The sequence below is a fragment of the Trachypithecus francoisi genome, unplaced genomic scaffold (genome assembly GCF_009764315.1).
Source record: "Trachypithecus francoisi isolate TF-2019V2 unplaced genomic scaffold, Tfra_2.0 Lachesis_group10, whole genome shotgun sequence".
Lineage (NCBI taxonomy): Eukaryota > Metazoa > Chordata > Mammalia > Primates > Cercopithecidae > Trachypithecus > Trachypithecus francoisi.
Genome location: NW_022681455.1, coordinates 122,380,712 through 122,403,473, shown reverse-complemented (window position 1 = coordinate 122,403,473; position 22,762 = coordinate 122,380,712). Strand labels below are relative to the sequence as shown.

Here is a 22,762-nt window from a genome sequence, read left to right as displayed (position 1 = left end):
GTCATGCAGTATGTGACTTACACTTTGTCAGCATGCTTGGGTGCTGAGCCTCCGGAGGACAAGGGCCACGTCTCTTGCTGCTGTTTCTTCTTTCTCTAAACCACTTTATTGCGGTCTAATCAACATACAAGAAGCCGTACATATTTAACTCATACAACTCAATGAGTATGAAGATGAGTATACAGCCGTGAAACCATATTGAAACCGCCTTTGCAAAATTATAACAGAATAAATTATGGCAGTGAAAGAAATCAGACCTAACCGACTCCATCTTGCTTCTAACCTTTAAGCTGTTCTTGTTCATTCCTGGGTGTGGGCCGAACTAACTTTGGAAAGGAATTCAGTTAATAGTTTGACTCTGAAACAAAATTGATAACAGCCCTTTCCCAGAAAGACCCCCTTCTTGCCTGGGGACCAGCCTGCTTTTGCAGGACTAACAAATTAGCTACAAGATTAGAAATTACAGTTTAGGGCCAGGAGCAGTGACTTATGCCTATAATCCCAGCACTTTGGGAAGCCAAGGCAGGCGGATCACCTGAGGTCAGGAGTTCGAGATCAGCCTGGGCAACTCGGTGAAACCCCGTCTCTTCTAAAAATACAAAATTAGCTGGGCGTGGTGGCACATGCCTGTAATCCAACTTCTCGGGAGGCTAAGGCAGGAGAATTGCTTGAACCTGGGAGGCGGAGGATGCGGTGAGCTGAGATCGCGCCACTGCATTCTAGCCTGGGCAACAAGAGTAAATTTCTGTCTCACCAAAAAAAAAAAAAAAAATTACAGTTTAGGGGTCATGCAGCCTCTGGCTCCAAGAGTATGAACCTTCCCCAGATTGCTCCTGGGGATAACATCACTATTGTAAAACCTAAGATTATAAGATTAGTGCTTGAGATATTTTGTAGACCCTGTGCTCATCGATCAGCTGACACCACCCAGACAAGTCATCTGGCTCAACCAGTTCTGCCATCCCACCCAGGGACAGCAAACAGCAAGAAAACGTCACTTCAACCCCCTGTGATTCCATCTCCAAAGCCACCAATCAGCACTCCCCACTTCCCAAGCCCCTACCCGCCAAATTATCTTTAAGAACTCTGATTCCCGAATACTCAGGGAGACTGATTTGAGTAGTAATAAAACTCTGGTCTCCCGCACAGCTGGCTCTGCATAAATTACTCTTTCCCCATTGCAATTCCCCTGTCTTTTTTTTTTTTTTTTTTGAGACGGAGTCTCGCTCTGTCGCCCAGGCTGGAGTGCAGTGGCCGGATCTCAGCTCACTGCAAGCTCCGCCTCCTGGGTTCACGCCATTCTCCTGCCTCAGCCTCCCACGTAGCTGGGACTACAGGCGCCCGCCACCTCGCCCGGCTAGTTTTTTGTATTTTTTAGTAGAGACGGGGTTTCACCGTGTAGCCAGGATGGACTCGATCTCCTGACCTCGTGATCCGCCCGTCTCGGCCTCCCAAAGTGCTGGGATTACAGGCTTGAGCCACCGCGCCCGGCCTCCCCTGTCTTGATACATTGGCCCTGTCTAGGTAGTGGGCATGGTGAACCCGCTGGGTGGTTATATACAAGAAGCCATATATATTTAACGTATACAACTCGATGAGTGTGGGGACGAGTATATAGCCATGAAACCATACTGAAACCGCCTTTGCAAAATTATAACAGAATAAATTATGGCAGTGAAAGAAATCAGACCTAACCGACTCCATCTTGCTTCTAACCTTTAAGCTGTCCTTGTTCACTCCTGGACTTAGGCCAAACTAACTTTGGGAAGGAATTCAGCTCATGGTTTGACTCTGAAACAAAATTGATAACAGCCCTTTCCCAGAAAGACCCCCTTCTTGCCTGAGGACCAGACTGCCTTTGCAGGACTAACAAATTAGCTACAGGATTAGAAATTACAGTTTAGGGGTCATGCAGCCTCTGGCTCCAAGAGTATGCACCTTCCCCAGATTGCTCCTGGGGATAACATCACAGTCTATGCCATAAACCTTTCCATCTCCTTCAAAAGTTTCCTCCCACCCTAGTTATTTGTGACTATGATTGTGTGTGATAATAACATCTCCATGCTTAGCAAATTTTAAGTATATACTATAATATCGTTAACTATGGTCATTCACCGTATGGTACATCTCAAGGGCTTTTCCATCTTGCATACCTGAAACTTTGTTCCCCTTGACGAATATCTCCCCACTTCCTCCTCCCCTCAGCCCTTGGCAACCACCATTCCACTTTCTGTTTCTATGAGTTTGATTATTTTAGATTCCTCATTTAAGTGGTATCGTGCAGTATCTGTCCTCCTGTGCCTGGCTTATTTCACTTAGCACACCATGCCTTCCAGCTTCCTCCACATTGTTGCAAATAGCAGGACTTCCTTCTTTGTAAAGGCGTAAAGGAACACCACTTTGGAATGGTGTTGCATTGTGTGTATATCACATTTTCTTTATCCATTCATCTGCTGATGGACAATTGGGCTGATTCTCTGTCTTGACTGTCATGGATAGTACTGCAGTGAACATGACAGCACAGGTCTCTTCTCTAGATCCTGGTTTTAATTCCTTTGGATAAGTCCCCAGAAGTGTGATTGCGGGATCATATATGGTAGTTCTGTTTTTCGTTTTTTAAGGAAGCTCCATACTGTTTTCCATAGTTGCTATCCACCAATTTACATTCTCAGGGACAAGGTACCAGGGTTCCCCTTTTGTCTGCACCCTCGCCAACATTTGTTATCTTTTGTTTTTGATAATAGCCACACCTAACAGGTGTCAGGTGGTATCTCGCTGTGGTTTTCATTTGCATTTCCTTGATGATAAGTGCCTCTTTTTTTCCTTCTTTTTTTTTTTTTTGAGATGGAGTCTCCCTCTGTCACACAGGCTGGAGTGCAGTGATGTGATCTCAGCTCACTGCAACCTGTGCCTCCTAGGTTTAAGCAATTCCCCTGCCTCAGCTCCCGAGTAGCTGGGATTACAGGCGTTCACCACCATGCTGGGCTAATTTTTTGTATTTCTAGTAGAGACGGGGTTTCACCATGTTGGCCAGGCTGGTCTTGAACTCCTGACCTTGTAATTTGCCTGCCTCAGCCTCCCAAAGTGTTGGAATTACAGGCATGAGCCACTGTGCCCAGCCCCTTTGCCCATTTTTATTTCTATCAAACAAATTCTGACAGACCTTTGCCCATTTATTTATTTATTTATTGAGACAGAGTCTCGCTCTGTCACCCAGGCTGGAGTATAGTGGTGCGATCTTGGCTCACTGCAAGCTCTGCCTCCCGGGTTCACACCATTCTCCTGCCTCAGCCTACCGAGTAGCTGGGACTACAGGCGCCCGCCACCACGCCCGGCTAATTTTTTGTATTTTTAGTAGAGACAGGGTTTCACCGTGTTAGCCAGGGTGGTCTTCATCTCCTGACCTCGCGATCCGTCCACTTTGGCCTCCCAAAGTGCTGGGATTACAGGCGTGAGCCACCGCGCCCGGTCCCTTTGTCTGTTTTTTGATTGGATTTTTTTTTTGTTATTGAGCTATAGGTCTTTTGCTTCTTCTCACATGTTTTCTAGCACCCCACCTGGACCTGTTGGAAGTGGGTCCTCAGTAATGAATTGCTGGATGCATGAATGGATGAACAAGGCCAAGCCCTTTTCCAAGATTCTCTGACCTCTTTTTCTTATTGTGCTCTTGGGGAGCTTCTAGCAAAGTCTAAGTACCTTTAGAGCAGCCTGTCAGTCACAAATGACAGCTCAGCTTACCAGGTTCTCATGTTGCACCACTGTGGGGAGCGCCATTCACACTGCACTGCAAGTGACCGGAAGACAGCACATTCTAAGACAGGTGCTGTAAGTGGGGCAACCTGGAGATGTGCATTGCCGGGCAGCCCCAGAGCTGAGCTTGTAAGAATCCAATTGTTGTTCTCTTGGGTGAGCTTCACACTGCTCCCAATGACACGATCTGTCTTAAATTTCCTGAATTAATACTCCTGTCCCAGGCATGGGGTTAGATTTCTGTTGGACTCTCCCTGGGCCCATCTGGGGCCAGCACCAACAGTTGCTGGTTTTGCTTGGAGGTGGAGGACGGTCATTGAGGTAGGTCCTCGCAGAGGACCCCTCAGAGAGAAGAGAATTATGGAGAAAAGGAAGGAAGTGCCAGCTGTGAAGGGTGGGTGGGGCTCCAGGCTAGGTAATTAACAAGGGATGCAGAGGCACCCAGGAACCAGGAACCGAGGGGAGCTCTTACCACTCCCGGGCTGAAGGGCGAGGGGAGTACACGGTGTAACTCAGTGCAGCTGGGAGGAGGCACAGGCCAGGTGTGAGCATCACAGAGGTGCAGGCAGGGGTTAGGGACACTGAGGCACCCAGGAACCAGCAAGAGGCAGTTCCCAGGCTAAGGCTGAAGGGGTGAGACAGGGAGCTGTGTTACTTCGAGAAATGGAATCCTGGTGGGCAACCCACGGAGGGAGGCAACTCCTGCCAACAACAGGCACAGAGGCTGGGATACCAGGGAAGACAACCCCTACTTCTTCCAGCAGGGAGCCTGCATTCTCTAGCCTCACCCAGTGGGCAGAGGAGCTCAGCTGCTGCCAGGCAGAGCAGGGAGGAGGGCTGAGAGTGGCCCCCGGCTGCACCTTTCCCCAACCCTTAGAGCAACGAACCCTTAGAGCAATGAACGCCAGGCCCTACGCCAGTAGAGAGGGCAAGATGGAGCAGGCTGAAGTGTCTGGCTCACGCATGCACATGTCTGTACCAGTAGCTGGTCATCTGGTCCAAGGATGGGATCTCACGGAGCCAAGGGCTTTTTGGACTGTTCATTTGATGCCCTTGGTGAGGCTGCCTATCACCCCCGCAGTCAAGCGCCCTCCTGTCGTTTTCCACAGTACCTGCATTCCCTGGGTGACCCGAGGAAGGCACTGCTGAGTGACTGACACTCTCACCCATTTTTGTTTTGAGATGGAGTCTCACTCTGTCGCCCAAGCTGGAGTGCAATGGCGAGATCTCGGCTCACTGCAACCTCCACCTCCCAGGTTCGAGTGATCCTCATGCCTCAGCCTCATGAATAGCTGGGATTACAGGTGTGGGTCACTATACCTGGCTAATTTTTGTATTTTTAGGAGACATGGGGTTTCACTATATTGGCCAGGCTGGTCTCAAACTCCTGACCTCAGGTGATCCACCCGCCTCGGCCTCCCAAAGTGCTGGGATTATAGGTAGGAGCCACCGCACCCAGCCTTCTCGCTTCTCTTAAAAAGACTTGGCAGAGGCCTCTAGAAGGAGGCCACCAGGGCACAGAGAGAGGTGTGGACAGGCGGGGCAGGTAGCAGAGGGAGCTGGATGGTGTGGGAAGGACAGGGTGGAGGCTGGCAGAGGCAGCTGCAGCCACAGAGTCTCTGGAGAGATGGCTTCGGGCTGGGCCCACAGTGGAGAGGCAGAGGACTGGATCATGGACATCCTGGATTTCTGTCAGCACGTGGGGGCAGGACATGCCTGGGCTGAGGACAAGGACACCCCTGCTGAGCTGGGGGACCCTGAAGGGTCACTGGTTTAGGAAGAGGGGTGAAGATAAAGCATTTTTTCTTTTTTTGTTGTTGAAACGGAGTCTTGCTCTGTCGCCAGACTGGAGTGCAGTGGCGCAATCTCGGCTCCCTGTTATCTCCGCCTCCCGGTTTTAAGGGATTGTCCTGCCTCAGCCTCCTGAGTAGCTGGGACTACAGGCACGTGCCCTGCTAATTTTTGTATTTTTAGTAGAGACAGGGTTTCACCATGTTGGTCCGGATGGTCTTGATGTCTTGACCTTGTGATCCGCCCGCTTCAGCCTCCCAAAGTATTGGGACTACAGGCGTGAGCCACCGCACCCGGCCAAGATAAAGCATTTCTTTTCGGACTTGTCAAGACTGCCTCTGGAGACATCTAGGGGGAGTAGGCAGCTGAAGTGTGGGTCTAGGAACCTGGCACTGACCAGCAGCACAGCATCACCTGGAAGCTCATCAGGAATGCAGATTCCCAGGCCCCACCTAGAGCTGTGGCATCAGTATCTGCGTTTCCACAAGACCCCCCAGGTGGATGGAGGGCACATTCCGTGGAGTAGCTCTGGGCTAGAGCTTTTGTAAGGCCCTGCTGAAGAGCAGCATTGACCTTGGTCTATGACGCGGAGTCTCAGCTGGGGGGTGAACTGTTCCCCACGGGACACGTGGCAACATCTGGAGACACTCTGGTTGTCATAAATGGGGAAGGGGTGCTACTGGTGGATAGAAGCCAAGGATGCTGTTCCATGTCTGGCGACGAACACAACAGCTCCCTGCAACAAACACGGCTCCGGCCCCACTAGCCAACAGCAGCCAGGGTGCTGAGCCCTGGTCCTCAGGAAGTGCGTGCAGATGAAAGTGAGGGCGTCCCAGTACTGTCGGAGCCTCGGACTTCCCACCTGGGCTTCGCCCCCTCCTTGGACCTTCTCCCCCTGGGCGCCGAGACACCACACACAGAGGCCAGACACTGATGAGTCACTTACAGTTTATTTTTGCCTGAAAGTATTTCACATCTCTTTGTACACAGCTACGTGACAGTAGTATCAACCATCAGGAAAAGCAACAGTGCGAGGGGAAAGGTGGCATGTCGTTTCTTCTTTTTTTTTTTTTCTTTTTAATTTTTTTTTCTTCTGCTTCTTCCTGCACCAGAGTGCTGTGAAGTATGGGACTGGAGGGGCACGGGGAGAAAAAAAAGAAAACCAAACAACTAAAAACAACAAAAAACAAAACACAAAACGGAACACACTCACACACACACGAAATAAAACCTGGCACGGAAAATGAATTAAGACTGGAACCCAGTTTCTTTTTTTTTTCCTTTTTTAAAAAAATGAGGGCATCGTAGGGGGGTAATAAAGTCTACCTAGCAAAGTATAAAACGACAAAAGCATGGTTTCCATTGAATAAGATTAAATATATATAAAACAAGTACACTGACTGTGGGGTAGGTTTGGAGGTGCCGGAGGAGGGAAGTATTTGTGCTAAACCAACAGAAAAAAGGGCTGGGGGGAGAGGGGGACCCCAAATAAACCATCAACGGGCTGTTCTGTACAGTGAGGGCTTGTTAAGAAAAAGCCGACTGTTTATAAAAGAAACGGAGGTTGGTTTGTCTTCGGAACAGGTGGGGACAGAAGGAGCGTCTTCGTTGCAGTGGTCACACGTGGAAGGTGGGGTGGGGAGGGCAGTCGGGCTGGCGGAGGCAACGTATCTCTCTTTTCCCAAGAGACCATGCAGAGAGGCGGGCATGCATGGGGCCACGTGAAGCACACGATGGCAGGGGGAGCCCATGGGTGACAGAGTCTCCGTTGGGGACGGGGGACAGCAAAGGCTGACAGGGACACAGCTCTTTTACCGGGGTGGACTGGAGAGGGCGGGTTAGCAGCCTCCCGTTCAAGTCTAAAAGGCGCCGAGAGAAAGAGCTTGGGCCTTAGAGGAGCGAGGGGATCTCAATCCTTCCTCCTCCTCCAGCCTGAGCCCCACCTTGTGAGGGAGTTGGAGACATTTGGAAATCAGAAACGCACAGTGGTGGGTGGGGGAGGTGGGCAGACAGACAGACAGACGAGAGAGCATTAGCATAAGAGAATCCGTCACGAAAAAACAATGAATTGTTCCAAGGAGGTTCTTTTTTTCTCTTTTTGTTGTCTGTTCGTTTCCGTTAAAAAAATAACAATACTACTACCAGTAACCCGACAGCTGACTGGTTTCTACAGTACTACACGCCGGGGCGGGTGGGGAGCGGGAGGGCGGGGGACGGTCGAAGACTTCATAAATAAGAGGCGGGTCCCAGACCCGCAATTTGTCAACATGTCTTAAATAGGTGCATTATTTAAATCTTATGTACAACAAGAATCACTTTGCATAGCCATGGTGAGGACACAGGACGGGTGCAGTGATGTGACTGGGTCTTCTTGTCCCAAGGGCGGGGGGCGAGTTCGCAGCTCAGCTCGGAGCCTCTAGGAAGAAAGCATCCTTCGTCCGGCCCGCAACGGTGGCATCAGAGTTGACTTTTCCCACACGACGGCATCAAACACAAAGGCAAAGAAAATCCACAAAGGGTCCCCCACCCCCCAGCCCACCCCCAACCCCTCCCCGACCCGCTGATGCTCCTCTTGTTGCTACAAAGTCCACTTTAGATCAGGTCAAAGGTTCCAATTACGAAGCTAAAAGAATTCGGTGGGGGCTGGGCGTGCTTGTGGACCCCTCCCCACCCCCTCCCCCTCCGCCCCCAGAAAGACTCCCCATCTATCTCACAGCCAGGGCACCAGGGTGGGACCCCAGGACCGGCTGCTCTGCGGCTTAGTCAAGAGTTGTTTTGTCGCGGTTGCAAATGTCTTCCCGCCTGGAGCTGGGCGCTTCACCAGGCTTCAGTGTAGCGGACATCCACTTCCTTCAAATTGGGAAGCTTGGCCTGCGGGTGGCAAGAGGGGTCCTTGTCACGCACAGGCCATTCCCTTGCAGAAGCTGACAGTACCTGACTCCACCCACACTGCCGGCTGGGGGTCCCCGCCACCCTCTCCCCACCTTGGTGCTGTGGGCTCCCTGGGCTCTTGGAGGGTTGGGTGGCCTTAGGCAAAGAACAGGGCAGGTGGGATGTGCCCTGGCCCCAGAGAAACCAGGCAGTGGGGCTCCCGTGCCCCCACCTCAGACAGGCTTCGGTCTCTGTCTTTGCCAGTGGAAGCACTGGGGTTTGAACCCAGGCCCTGCCACTTGCTGCTGCTTGACCGTGGGCAGATAACCCAGCCTCTCAGAGCCTCAGTGTCTTCCTGTGTGGGCCAATCTGATTCTAGTCCCTGGCTCAAAGGATGGTGCTAGGGGTTAAATAGCAAATGCAGAAAGCCCAGGGCACCGTTATAAGCCCTATGAAAGGAAACTGTTCTTATTTTTACTGTTAGTGATATTCTCATCGTTATCAGAAAATGGACAGGGTGAGTGATGTGGATCCCAGTAAGTCCCAGGTACCTGGGCTTTGCCTCAGACTCTTCCCACTTGGGGCTTCCCCTTCGCTGGATGCGCTGCTAGACTCTACGATTCCACCTGCTGCGTCTCTCCATTGTCTTCTGCTTTCTGTTTCTGCTACCCAGACTTCCACTCTTCTTTTATAAACAGTTGGCTTTTTTTCTCAACAAGCCTCCACTAAACAGAGAGGTAGCTGCCTCCTAACTGGCCTCATGCCTTTACTTCCTCCCTCCCAACTTTCCTGTACACTGCCCAGCATACCAGCATACTTTTTGGATGCATGCACACGTATGTATGCATGAACATGCACACATGTACACACACGCACATGCAATTCCTCACTGCTGCTCTCCTGTGCTCAACAACCCTCAATGGCTCCCCACTGCCCAGGCAGAGGTCACAGGTGGGGACCTGCAGCCACCTGCAGTGCTATACAGCATACTAAGCCAGCCTTTCAAACTTAGGAGACTTCCCAGAAGAATCTAGATTTCAAGGTTCTCTTGGAAAATGGGAAGGTCTGGCCAGACTGGGCAGTGAACAGTGGGGCGTGGCCTGCCTGGCACTTAGCGTAGGTTCTTCCTCCAAAGGATAAGCAGCTGCTGTTTGCTCGAGTCTCCTCCACAGGGAGGCCAGTCACAGGCTGGCAGCATCAAGTTGGCATCATGTCTCTCTCAAATGTGTGAAAATGAAAAAATCGACTGAAAGTGATTTTTCTTCCCGAGTGGCCTTTCATGCACTCCCCATGTCCTCTTTCCAGCTTGTTCTCAGTAGCGTCTGACTTTCAGCACTCTGAACTCAAGACAATCCAGGCAGCATTTCTCAAACATGAGTGTGCACAGGGATCCCCCAGGGCGGGGTTACCTGGGGTGGCCTGGATCCTGCATTTCTGTTGGCCCCCAAGTGGTGCCAAGGGCGCTGGTCTGCAGATGCCACCTTGAGTGCTGAGGTCTAAACGCTGGGGTGAGTGATCTGCTGGCTGTGTCCCTGCCACCTGCTGTGTCCCATACATCCTCTCTTGGACCTCACTCTCTGCTGATTGTCCCTCCTGGCCCCACCAGGCCCTGTGCCCACCTTGGTTTGCTGAGCTTGCCTGTGCCTGCCAGGAGGGAGTGTCCCCCGGGTAGGGACTGTGGCAGCCACACCTTGGTGTCCCTGTCCCTGACATGGGCCTGGTACATAGCAGAGGCTCCAGAAGCATCTGGAGGATGCCCCAGTGAGCACACCCTGGTGGCAGGAGGCCTGGCTGTAGGAGATGGGGCCCCAGCCAAGGGCTGCTGGGGGATTCCCTCTAAGTGGCTTCCAGGGCACAGAGGTGCCAGCGTGGCTCACCGGCGCCATCTGTGCCTTCTCACCTTTGAGCCCAGCCCTTCCCTCCCAGGATGCTGGCCCTCTGCCGGTCCCGCCTGCTCCTTCTAGGGCAGCTGGTACAGCCCCAGGAGGACGGGGTGACAGGATGACAGGAGGCAACTGAAGGCCTGGCTCCTCCAACCTTCCCAAGACGTGCAAGTGCGTTTCTTAAAACGCCCCTGCCTTCTACCCTCTGATCCTTTTTCTTTCCCTGATTTCACTTGCCGGCCTAGTGCTGCTGCACTGCAGCCCTCAGCGGTGTGAGGCACCCGCCCTGCTCAGCCCTCCCTGCTTCTACTCCTGCTCCCTCTCAAAATACTTATTTCCTAACACCCAGAGCATGCTTTGAAAAGCGTGACTCGCTGCTCTGCTGTGACCTGTGAGGGCTTTTTCATCCGGCCCCAGACCATTCCCTCTCTCAGTTCCTGGCTCCATTTGCTACAAAGCCAGGCCTTGCCAATCTCTTCTGTCTCAGGACCTTGACACCTGCTCTTCCTCTCGCCCTTTGTATTTCTGGCTTCTTACCTTTTGGGTCTCAGCTCCTGCAGCCTCTTCATCAGAGGGGCCATCCCTGATCACCCCAGGCCACACAGGCCCTCCTATTTCCAATGACTTCCCTGCTGCTTCCTCTTTGTTACTCCTTTTGACCTGCCATTATTTATGTATTGATCTGCAGGTGTCATGGTCTTTTACTGGAGAATGAGCTCTGGGCAGCAGATGCACCAGCATCCAGATGCCGGCTGGAGAAAGGAGGGGAGGAGAGAGGGGAGGAAGGATGGAATTACCTTCAGATCTTCGTAGGTGTCAGCTGAGAGCTTGGTGCTGTTCATGTTTAAACTGCAGAGACTCTTCATGGCTGTACAATAGACAGATCCAGTTGTTAGGAGAGTGAGGCCCCAAAGGTATGCAGGTATGGGATGGCCAAGCTGGAGGAGCTGAACGCAGGTGCCAGGGCCCCTGTTAGGAGATGGGGCTGGGGAGGAAGGTTTCGCAGGCGCAGCCAGGATAGGTGGCCCACTAGGCACGGAAAGTCTGTTTCAGGCATGTGCTGGTCTGAACAGAGCCTTCGTTCTCTTCCCATCCTCTGAGTCTCCCTCCCTTCTGGTCCCTCTGTCATGTCCCCCCACTGCCTGGACATGATGTCCCCACAGCTTGCCTGTCACACCCCAGACCAGGCCCAAGATCTCCCCGCTAAGGGAACCCCGGATGCTCCCCGCCATCGTCATTGACTCGGGTGCTGTTTCTTGAAAGCAAGCCCCAACCTCTGCTTTGTGTTGGAGTCACAAGGAGAGCAGACCCCTCCACCCACTCCCAGAGATGCTGAGCAGGGCTGCAGCGGGGACCAGGAATCTGCACTGTTCACGAGGACCGCGCCCCCCTGGGGAACGCCAGTGGAAGCAGTACATTTGCATTTGCAGCCAAACTGGCCGCGCACTGCCTCTCTGCTTCCATTGACCCAGTCACCTGCCCCCACCTCCTCCCAAGCCATCCAGAATTTGCCAATGACCCGGTAGGAGTCATGGCCCCGGCCCAGGATGCCTCCCCCTTGGCCAACTCCCACAAATCTGTCTTCACACCCAGACTCAACAGCACCTCTCCCGGAAGCCTTCCCTGACTCTTCCCACTGAGCCATGGGTCTTCCTGTTTAAAGCAGTGGGCCTGGAAAAGGGAAACCTGGTCAAATACAGAATCCTGGGCTCAACATCCCTGAGGGTAGTTCAGTCAGTTGGGGCTGGGGCACAGGAATGGGCCCTTCTAGGTTCCTTGAGAATTCTGTGGCTCCTTCTATTATGGACTTCTCAAATGTCAACGGGCCCGGGAGTCTCCCAGACATCTGCTTACCGTGCGGTGTCTGAGTCAGGAGGTCTGAAGTGGGCGTGGGAATGGACATTTCTGACCAGCCCCCAGAAGACGCTGCCGCTACTGGTTGGGGGACCACAGTGGCAACACACTACAGCCCCATCCTCGAACTTGACCCCTCAGTGGACTGCGAGTGTCAGGAGGGCATGGGCTGGCCTTATTCATTTTTTCTATTGCCTCTAGAATATAAGCTCCCTGAGGTCAGGGATACTTTTCTCTGTGTTGTTCCTGGCCCTTGGAATGGTGCCTGGTCCAGAGCAGGTGTGCAATGAACACATGTTCGTGAATGAATGAATGTCTCTATCTGTGCACGGTGCAAAGTCAGCGCTTGGCCAGTTTGGTTGAAGCAAAGAAGGAATGAATAAAGCAGCCCCTCACCCCCCAGTTGTCCCCGAGGCACTCACAGCTCAGGGCCAGCAGGCCAGCGTCTGTGACCGGGGTCTCGCACAGGTTCAGCACCTGGAGCATGGTGAGGTGTTCCGACAGGAGCCGCAGGCCGGCGTCTCCAAACTGTAGGGCACAGAAACACTCAGCCCTCTCCTGGCCACCTCTGGGGAAGTGACTCGGAGGCTGGGGCAGAGGTGGAGTAAAGGGATGGAGACAGAGCCTTGCTCTCAGGCCCATGGCCCACCAAGCCCTGGGGTCTGGGCTGCGCTCGCTTCCCCTAAACAATCCCATGCCTCTCTGACCCGGGTTAGAATCTAGCTTCTGCTGTTGGGAGTGGAGCCAGGCCAGGGCCCCCGGGAGTCAGTTCTGCCTCCATGAAGGAGGGCTTTGAACTTGTCGTTTCCTAGCTTCGAGATGCTGCCTAGGTGGCTTTCTCCTGCTGGGTGGACAGTGGAAGGATAGGGCTGGGCCAGGGGCAGGCTGCAGGGACTGTCCCCAGTTTCTCTTCTGGAAAACGAGGGTGAAGGCAGAACCTGCACTTCACAGGCGTGCAGTGAAGGCCCCTTCATCTGCCCTGTGCAGAGTACTGAGCGGTGTAGTTGACACTGAGCGGGGACTCAGCAGCCACTGATGTTACTATACCAAAGACCCAGAAACCTCTCGCGCAGTCCCAGGCAGGCCAGTGAAGCCCGGCTCACGTCTCAGCTCCACCTCTCAGAAGCTCAGGACTCGGAACTGCGCACAGTATTTCCAACTGGGAAATGGGCCACAGGGCTTCATGAGGCCCTCAGCGTCCTCTAGCCTCGGGGATTGCGTGCTGAGCTTGAGGAAGGGGTCATGTGGTAAGCCACGCCTGGGGTGTAGGCAGGGAGGCGGGTGAGGGGGTAGGGAGAAGGGTGAACGAGTTAGGAAGGAGGGTGGGGGGGCAGGGAGGAGGGTGAGGGCAGGGAGGAGGGTGAGGGGGCAGGGAGAAAGGCAAGGGGGCAGGGAGGAGGGTGAGGGGGCAGAGAGGAGGGTGAGTGGGCAGGGAGGAGGGTGAGGGGGCAGAGAGGAGGGTGAGGGGGCAGGAAGGATAATTATGGGGACAGAGAGGAGGGTGAGGGGGCAGGGATGAGGGTGAGGGGGCAGGAAGGATAATGATGGGGACAGGAAGGAGGGTGAGGGGGCAGGGAGGAGGGTGAGGGGGCAGGAAGGATAATGATGGGAGCAGGGAGGAGGGTGAGTGGGCAGGAAGGAGGGTGAGGGGGCAGGGAGGAGGGTGAGGGGGCAGGGAGGAAGGTGAGGGGACAGGGAGGAGGGTGAGGGGGCAGGGAGAAGGGTGAGGGGGCAGGAAGGAGGGTGAGGGGGCAGGGTGGAGGGTGAGGGGGCAGGGAGAAGGGTGAGGGGGCAGGGAGGAAGGTGAGTGGGCAGGGAGGAGGGTGAGGGGGCAGGGAGGAAGGTGAGGGGACAGGGAGGAGGGTGAGGGGCAGGGAGAAGGGTGAGGGGGCAGGGAGGAGGGTGAGGGGGCAGGGTGGAGGGTGAGGGGGCAGGGAGGAGGGTGAGGGGGCAGGGAGGAGGGTGAGGGGGCAGAGAGGAGGGTGAGGGGGTAGGGAGGAGGGTGAGGGGGTAGGGAGGAAGATGAAGGGACAGGGAGGAGGGTGAGGGGGCAGGGAGGAGGGAGAAGGGGCAGGGAGGTGAGTGGGGGCAGGGAGGAGGGTGGGGGCAGGGAGGAGGGTGTGGGGCAGGGAAGAGGATGAGGGGCCAAGGAGGAGAGTGAGGGGAAAGGAAGATGGTAGAGAATAGGGAGGAGGGTGCAGAGGTGGAGGAGGTGTGGAGGGCCTGGAGCAGGGTGAGAGGATGTACCTGAGTGGACCACAGGTTCAGCTGCTTGAGCGAAGGCAGTTTGATGAGGTGCTCGGCGCAGGCACTGGTTACATTGGTGAAGGCCAAACTGAGGTTCTCCAGGTTTCCGAAGGAGCCAGAGCTCAGCAAACGAGCCAAGTCAGCGTCCTGCGAGCAGATGCGGGAGAGGCCTGAGGGACCTGCTGGGAGCTCCTGAGACCCTGGGCCCTCCTATCCCCTACCCTCTTCCTCTCCCTCGCCCTACAGGGAGCTGTTCCTGGGGGGCAGCAAATCCCAGGAGCCGAGGTGGGGGCACGGCTTGGTGGGATGGGCCAAGGGGGTGGTCAGAGAGGGAGGGGCTGCCGCACATCCCATGGATGACAGCTGCCAGGCGGAGGAGAAAGCCTCCAGTGCTGTGACTCACACCCTGAGTCACCAGCGGGGTGTTCCGAGGCCACGATCCTCCCACAGGCGTCTGTGTGTGTGTATGTCTGTATGTGTGTATATCTGTGTGTGTCTGCATGCGTGTCTGTATATGTGTGTGTCTGTAACTGTGTCTGTGCATGCCTGTGTGTGTGTGTGTGTGTGTGCGCTGGTGTGTCCGTGTGTCTCTGTGTGTGTCTGTCTGTGTGCATCAGGGTATGTGGCTGGCTGTCTCACTCCCAGGCAGCAGCTCACGTAAACACTGAGGCCACACTCAACTCTAACGAATGAAGACATCAGCGCATGCCTAAGCACTGGACTCGGAGGTTCCCGAGACTCCCCTCCATCCTTGAGTGTTAGTGGCCATGTGGCTGCCCGGAATGAAGGTTGATTTCCAGCCTCCCTTGCCACTAAGTGTGGCCCCACACAGTAAATCCAGAAAATGGGATGTAAGTAGACATGTCAAGTAGAACTTCCAAGAAGTTTCTTAAGAGGAAGGGGTATGTCCTCCTTCCTGCTGGCTGGAATAGAAACAAGATGGCTGGAGCCTGAGCAGCCCTTTTGGTCCAGGAAGTAGCAGCCATGTATCAAATATAATGGGGGCATCAGAATAGAAGGAAATAAGATCCTTAAAGACCTTGCAAAATGCGAATGGTAAGATACACAAGCCTCCAAGGGTTGCTGTGAGGATAAAATGAACTAATAGAATAGCATCTGGCACACAAATGCTCAAGGTATATCTGCTATTATTCCCAGTATTATTAATAGCTGGGTATCAACACCGTTATCACCAACGATCTATATCACATTTTAACCTTCTTTTTGGTTTTCGTATCTCTTCCTGTAAGCTACCTCCTGGAAGAGCTGGCGTGTTAAGTACTAGGGGTTCCTTGTGCCTCGCCCTCCATCACCTGCCATCTCAGCAGCAGACACCACCTGCCATTCCCCAGCAGAGAGGACCAACCCACTTTCTCCATCCAGCCCCAAAGAGAACCAAACCAACTCACTGTCGACTTGGAGGGCAGTGTTAGCCTGGTGGGCCCGCCTTTCCTTTGCTGCAACAGAAACCAGGCTGGTTACAACCATTCTTTTCCCCAAGTGTCCATCCTGGACTTCCACCTCTGTGAACAGCGCTCATGGAGCCATCGTTATTTTCTTGGTTGTACAAGGCAACATGGTGGTCTTGGTCTCAGGGGCAAAGCCAGAGATGGGGTTTGAGCACAGGTGGTTTATTGGAAGGGGACCCCAAGAAACACCAGTAGAAGAGTGGGGAAGTGACACTGTGGCTGCCCATAATGGGAGGGGTGTTACCAATCCAGCTATCACTGGATAGATGGGTACTGGCACCAAATCCCACCAGGGAACTCTAGGAAATGTGGAGAAGCCATGTCAAACAGATCTCACCGAATGGGTGAAACGTATCTCACTGAAGGGAGCTGGGGTATTTATACACACTCTCCCAAGAGGGACTGGTTGACGGCTGCTCCAGGAGATGAGAAGGCATCAATTTCCTGCCCCTTCTGTCCTTCCGTGCACACGTGAGTATACGCATGTGGACATACGAAGTCCTTCAGCAAAGAGGTGTGGGTGCTGGCATTTGCAAGTTGGGCCCCCATACACTTAAGTGGAAGGGTGTAAGGGACATGGAGGAGGGAGGGTGGGCACTGTCCTGGCCAGGCTCCAATGAGCTATGTGACTCTGGGCGTTGCTTTGCCTCTCTGGGCCTCTCTTTGATGACCTGAAAAGTGGCAGGTGGTAATACCAATTTCTTGGGTTTGGAGAAGAATTCAATGAGACTGAGGTCCACTCAGGTCCAAGTACTAGCTCCCCTGGAACCCGCCCTGGCCTGCTGGGCAGGGGAGTGGTCCGGAGCAGCCGGGGACTCACCAGCTCCTTCAACTCCCGCTGCCGGTCGCACAGCTGCTCATACATGCGCTTCCCCACGTCTGTGCTCTCCAGGGTTGAGATGATCTGCAGTTGGGTGTCGTTGTTGTCAATGATGTTGTATTCCAGCATCAAGCACAGGATCTGCCCAGAACCACAGTGGTGCATTATGGACCCGGCCTGCCACCCTCGCTAAGCACACTCTGTGCATGCCAAGGGTCTTGTTTTGAAAACCAGCAACCCCACTCTCCCCTCTCTGCAGCCCGGCTGTGTGAGGTTGGGCAAATCACCTGCCCAACTTCCTGCCTGTGCAATGGTAGCACCAGTGCCCACGCACTGAGGTTCTCCAGGTTCAAACGTCAAAGGACATGGGAGTCTCCCAGGCATCTGCTTACCGTGTTGTGTCTGGACACGGGGCAGGCCCCTGAGGATGTCTGCAGGCCCCCAAGCACTGGTGGAAAGCCACACCTCTTTCTCTCCCCAGTTTCTTTCCCAGTGGCTGTCACAAAGTAGGTGTTCAAGCTCACAGAATGGCTCGCAGCCCTGGGCCCGTCTACCACACACAGCTCCGGAGAGGGCCTTGTGACTGTACATGTGGCTCACCTGCCTGGGAGTCAACATGCCTGACAGCCCTGCCTCTGACATTGCCTTTCCAATGACTTATTTTTCTTTCTTTCTTTATTTATTTTTTGAGATGAGGTCTTACTATGTCGCCCAGGCTAGTTTCACCCCCCTGGGCTCAAGCGATCGTCCTACCTCAGCCTCCTGAGTTGCTGGAACTACAGGTGCATGCTATGGTGCTCAATTCTCCTAGGACTTCCCACTCGTCAAGGAACGGTCACTCAACCCAAGCTTTTCATAGCATCTCTTGTCTGTCTCCTGTCTCCCTGCTCAACCCTCCCCCATGGCCTCCGAATCCCTGTCACAGGACAGCCTAGACTAAATCCAAACTCCTTCCCAGCACCTCTGGGTACCCAGAAGGCTCTTCATGCACATCCACCCACATCCCAGACCTCTTGCCCCTTGGCTCCCTGTGTTCCAGCCACCCTGGCCCTCCCTGGTGCAGGACCCCAGCCCGGGCTGTCCCCACAGCCTACTCAGCTCCCACCTTCCCCAGGGCTCACATCTCCTCCAACTCTCATTTCCATGGGAGCTCCCATGGCTTTGCCGCGCCTGCCAACTCTTCGATGCTCTTCCCACTGAGGGGTGAAGTCTAGCTCCCACGCCTTTGACTGAGGGCCGGCCGCGGTGACTCACTGCCAGCAGTAGGATGTGGCAGAAGCGATGCCGCCTGCCTTCCAAGGGAGGCTAAGTTAAAAAGTGATATGGCTTCTGCCTTGGTTCCCTTGGGACAGTCGCTCTGGGAGTCCCAGGCTTCTGGGGACTTTGGAGCATGCAGGGAGAGAGAGGAGCAGCAGCAGGTGAGGGGTGGCCTGCGGGGCTGGGTGTGTGTGTTCTGGGCAGGTGGGCAGACTACCCGGATGCCATGAGGTGAAGAGTGTGGCTGAGGAGCACCGCCCCGCAAAGTGTCTGAGGCCTCTCAGGCCAATGCAAGAAGCCTTGGGGCTGATCCAACCTGGCCCCATCCGACTAATGAGGCCCCAAGTGAGAAGTGCGTAGCTGTGCCCAGGCACCCCAATGCCCATGTGCAAAATACATGAGCGATCTTGTTTTAAAGCCCTCACTTAGGGGTGGTTTGTTACACAGCAACAGATGAGCAGAACAGAAGCAACTCCAACCCCACCGATCCATGGATCAGCTGGATCACACCAGAAACAAATATACCGTGTGATGAAGGCTTGAGGCGCCCGCTAGGCTCAGGGCGGCCGGGACTGCATGCCTCGCCCACTGCCCCCCCGTGCCTGCAGCAGCTCCTGGCTCCCAGCAGATGCTCTATCAGCAAGGACAAGGGATGGGGAGCCAGCCATCCTGCCAGAGACCCCGACCAGCTCCTTACCTCCACCATGGTCTGGTTTCCCCTCAGTGCCAGGAGCATGCAGGGACCCAGCTTGTTTTCCGCCAGGGAGAGCAGGAATTTTTTGGTCTTGTAACAGGAGCCCATGAGGATGTGCACCTGTGAGGCAAGAAGGCCCAGGTGAAGGGACAGAGACACCCAGTGCCAGCCTCCGGTAGGCCGGCAGGAAGTGAGCCCAAGTCACTGAATAGACCTGCCTACACGCTGTCCGGACAGCCAGGTGTTCTAGGATCACCAGGCCCCTGGGGATGCGAGAAGCTCCTTCCCCCGCACACGGTCTAACCCAGATGAACCCTGAGGACGCTATGCTGAGTGGAATAAGCCAGTTGCGAAAGTCACGTTCACGATACCTCTTTTCATTCTGTCTTTTGCCTTTTATGGTTTTTAGTAGGACCTGATTTAACTGCAAGCCCCATCTCAGCAAGGGTATCTTTCGTATAAATTTATAATACTAAACGCAATAGAAGCTGACTAGAGTGCAACTTAAAGTCTATCGATTGAAACAAATCGCAGCCCTTGCTATTTTTATTTTTTTCCTCGCTCTACTGTCCAGGCTGGAGTGCAGTGGTGCAGTCTTGGCTCACTGCAACCTCTGCTTCTTGAGTTCAAGCAATCCTCCCACCACAGCCTCCCTAGTAGCTAGGGTTACAGGCATGCACCACCACGCCTGGCTAATTTATGTGTATTTTTAGTAGAGATGGGGTTCACCACGTTGGCCAGGCTGGTCTTGAATTCCTGAATTCAAGTGATCCGCCCGCCTTGGCTTCCCAAAGTGCTGAGATTACAGGCGTGAGCCACGGTGCCCGGCCCTTGCTAGTTTTTTAAGTATCCGTAACAGAGTCTCTAAATATGTAATCTCCTGCCATTATAAAAGTTCTGATGTTTTAAACATTGATTAAGTTGAAGTTTTAAGCAGAATGATGACTCTGACTCCACTTACATGAGGTGCCTGGATAGGGAAATTCAGAGACAGAAAGGAAAAGTGGCTGCCAGGGACCGAGGACGAGAGGAAGGGGGAGTGAGTGTGTAATGGATGCTGAGTTTCAGTTTCGGAAGATAAGAACGTTCTGGAGATGAACGGTGGTGATGGTTGCGTAACAACGGGAATGTCTTTAATGTCACTGAACAGTGTGCTTACAGATGCTAACTTTTACATTACGTGTATTTTACTGCCAAAACCAAAAAGGCCCCCTTCTCTGTTCCCCTTGGGAGTCAGCTGACAGTCGATCCTTTGAATTCCTGGCACCGCTGGAACCGGGCAGAAACTTCTAGGCAGGCTTTGCAAGGGGGGTGTACATCTTGGGGTAGGGGACGTGACGAAGCCCAGCCACCTCTGTCAAGCCCGCTGTGAGCTCGGAACGGTGTTTTGGGAGACTGTCTACCCCAGGAATCCAAGAAGTGGCAAATCCTGCTCCCTCCTGGGTTATGTGTTGGGCGGTCTTTTGTTCTGGTGTATGGGTGATGGGGGCCCAAGGGCAGGGGTCCCCAGCCACCAGGGCCTGGGGGAGGCCTGGACACCCCACTGGCTTTCCTCCAACTTCACACAATGGCAAATGCCCTTGGCGGTGGAGAAAGCAGCCTCATCGAGGGGCCGGCTTCCAAGCCATGCGTCTCCATGGCAACAACACACTTCTATCCAGTGGCTGCCTGCTTCCTTCCTTGTGTATATTTTTTCCGCTCCATCATGAACAGCTCTGGCATACAAATGCAACCTCTCGGGCTGGGAAGCTGCCAGCTCCCTGAGCTTTCTTGCATCGAATCCCCACACTGTAGGGTGGGGGTGGGGGTGGGGCTGCTGAGCATTGCTATGGTGAAGCTGTGACATCAGCGGAGAACCCGAGAGGTGACCGAGAGCGCAAGAGAGGTGGTGCAGGCTGGCAGTGGCAGTCACATTCCTAGATGCGCAGGGCCCTGAGAGGCCTGGGGTGGCAGGCAAGGAGTGGAGAGGGAGTGCATGAGGCAAAGGGCCTAAAAATAAGCCCCTTTCAAGAAGCTTCCAGGGGCAGCGCCTCAATTTGTCATCACTGCACAAACATCTTTGCTAAGTTCAGTGTGGAGAGCCAAACCACCCAGCAGAGAGGAGAATCACCACTGGCGTCATTTCTGAGCAGTGCCTGTGCCGGCCCACCGGGCGCCCTGCATCTGCTGTTGCATGCAATCACTATGGTAACCTCGAGAGGCCAATGCGATGCTCCCGGACGAGGGGCTGAAGCTGGCAGAGGCAAGTTACCAGCCCAAGGTCAACAAGCTAGATCCTAGCAGAGCTGCAACTGGAAGCCCAGTTTGAGTGTGGGAGCACCAGTGACCAGTAAATGGAGCTGGTTTTCTCAGCAAGTGGAGTTGGTGAGGCTGCTGGCCACTAGGGTGCAGCATATGCCTTGGGGGAGGAAGAGTCTGGACCTTTACTCCTGGAAGAAAGCATGTGGGCCTGGCCAAGGAAGGGCTTGGAAACAGAAGGCCTATGTGACCCCAGGCACGCCACCCAACCTCTCTGGGCCTCTGTTTCAACAGAGGTGTAATTCAGCAACAAGGATGCTGTACCGATTAAAAAGGATAGTGCACGTGAAGTGATGGATACAATGCCGGGCACAAAGAAAGTCATCATGGATGCAGCTGTTGGTTTGGTGACCTCAGACCGCACACGACGGTGGGGACAATCACCCTGACCGGGACACCTCCTTGTAAGGATTAAACAAGCTGGTGGACCTGCAGTGCTTTCCAGAATCCCATTGGGCACTCAATCCCTTGTAGGAACATAACCATGACAATGAACTGTGTGACCTTAGGCAGTAACGCCCCAGGCTTTAGCTGCCTTGGGTATAAATTGGGGCAATGACATGTGTCCTCTTCTCACTAAGCTGTGAGAGATGGAGTGCAACTGGGATGCCAAGTGCTTGGCTTGGAGCCTCAGATAAGAAATGAGTAAGTGACGGTCACAGTAACCACCACCACCACCTTCATGACCAGCACTGTGTAAGCGTGAAAACTCCAGGGCTGGGCCCAGGTGATGGGCGCAGTTGTTTAACTAGTCAGGCATGGCAAGCCCAGGGCCCCCTGGAAGTTACCCTGGGGTCCCACTGCATACCATGCTGGCGAACAGCTCCCCGTCATCGTCACAGGCCACTCCTCCAGGGCTGTAGAGCTGGAACCAGCCATCTTTGCCGGCCCGCACACTCAGCAGGCATGAGTGGACCTGCCAGACAGGGGAAGACACAAGTGTGAGCTGCACGCAGCCCTGGTGACAAGGGCAACCACGATCTGCACACACGAATGGGAAAGGCTCGGGCAAGTCCTGAAGTCAAGAAACCGGCTTGTTTCCTCCAGCAACCCCCAGGCTTCCACCAAATGCCATGAAAGGTCTTTTGGGAGACACCGTGGCCCCCACACCCCGGGGGATTCTGGCTACTGGCTGTCAGTTGCACAGGAGGGAGGGCAGGCCCTGGCTTGATTGGCTGATCTGAATGAAGCGGGCCTGCTGCTGCACCAGGCAGAGATGTCCAGAGCAACCGCCCGCAATCAGCCCCCTTTCCCCTTCTCCTGCCCCTTTCCCCTTCTGCTATGCCTTCCTCTGGGCGGGGCCATCTCCTGGGTCTCCGTCCTCTGTCCGGTTCTCTGTCCTCCTCTCTCTGTGTTTTGTTTTTTTTTTTTGAGACGGAGTCTTGCTCTGTCGCCCAGGCTGGAGTGCAGTGGCCGGATCTCAGCTCACTGCAAGCTCCGTCTGCCGGGTTCACGCCATTCTCCTGCCTCAGCCTCCCGAGTAGCTGGGACTACAGGTGCCCGCCACCTTGCCCGGCTAGTTTTTTTTTTTGTATTTTTTAGTAGAGACGGGGTTTCACCGTGTTAGCCAGGATGGTCTCGATCTCCTGACCTTGTGATCTGCCCGTCTCGGCCTCCCAAAGTGCTGGGATTACAGGCTTGAGCCACCGCGCCCGGCCTCTCTCTGTGTTTCTAACTCCTCTCCTGTGCTCTCTGCCCTCTCTCTAGAAACCTCTCCCTGCTGTCTGGGGTTCTGCTGCCCCTAGCACCGACTCTCCCTCTTGGGTGTTTGCCTTCTTCCTTTCCTTGACTTGTGTGGGCACCATCCTCCCCTCCAGGTATCTGCCCT

General features: G+C 54.2%; 1 protein-coding gene across 4 annotated transcripts in view; it reads right to left on the bottom strand.

The window, feature by feature from the left end:
- Positions 1-6,594: 6,594 nt before the first annotated feature.
- The window catches only part of CMIP (c-Maf inducing protein), a 272,103-nt gene continuing 255,935 nt past the window's right edge, over positions 6,595-22,762 (bottom strand). For 3 of the 4 annotated variants that reach the window (XM_033219127.1, XM_033219128.1, XM_033219129.1), the window contains 8 exons: positions 21,743-21,850; positions 18,640-18,756; positions 16,686-16,826; positions 15,806-15,853; positions 14,397-14,543; positions 12,572-12,677; positions 11,093-11,163; positions 7,635-8,412 (listed from right to left, as the gene is read on the bottom strand). In XM_033219127.1, the coding sequence (XP_033075018.1) occupies positions 8,359-8,412; positions 11,093-11,163; positions 12,572-12,677; positions 14,397-14,543; positions 15,806-15,853; positions 16,686-16,826; positions 18,640-18,756; positions 21,743-21,850 (792 nt within the window). In that variant the 3' untranslated portion in view covers positions 7,635-8,358. Of the gene's footprint in view, positions 8,413-11,092; positions 11,164-12,571; positions 12,678-14,396; positions 14,544-15,805; positions 15,854-16,685; positions 16,827-18,639; positions 18,757-21,742; positions 21,851-22,762 lie in introns of all 4 variants that reach the window. The other variant, XM_033219126.1, reaches the window with a different exon arrangement.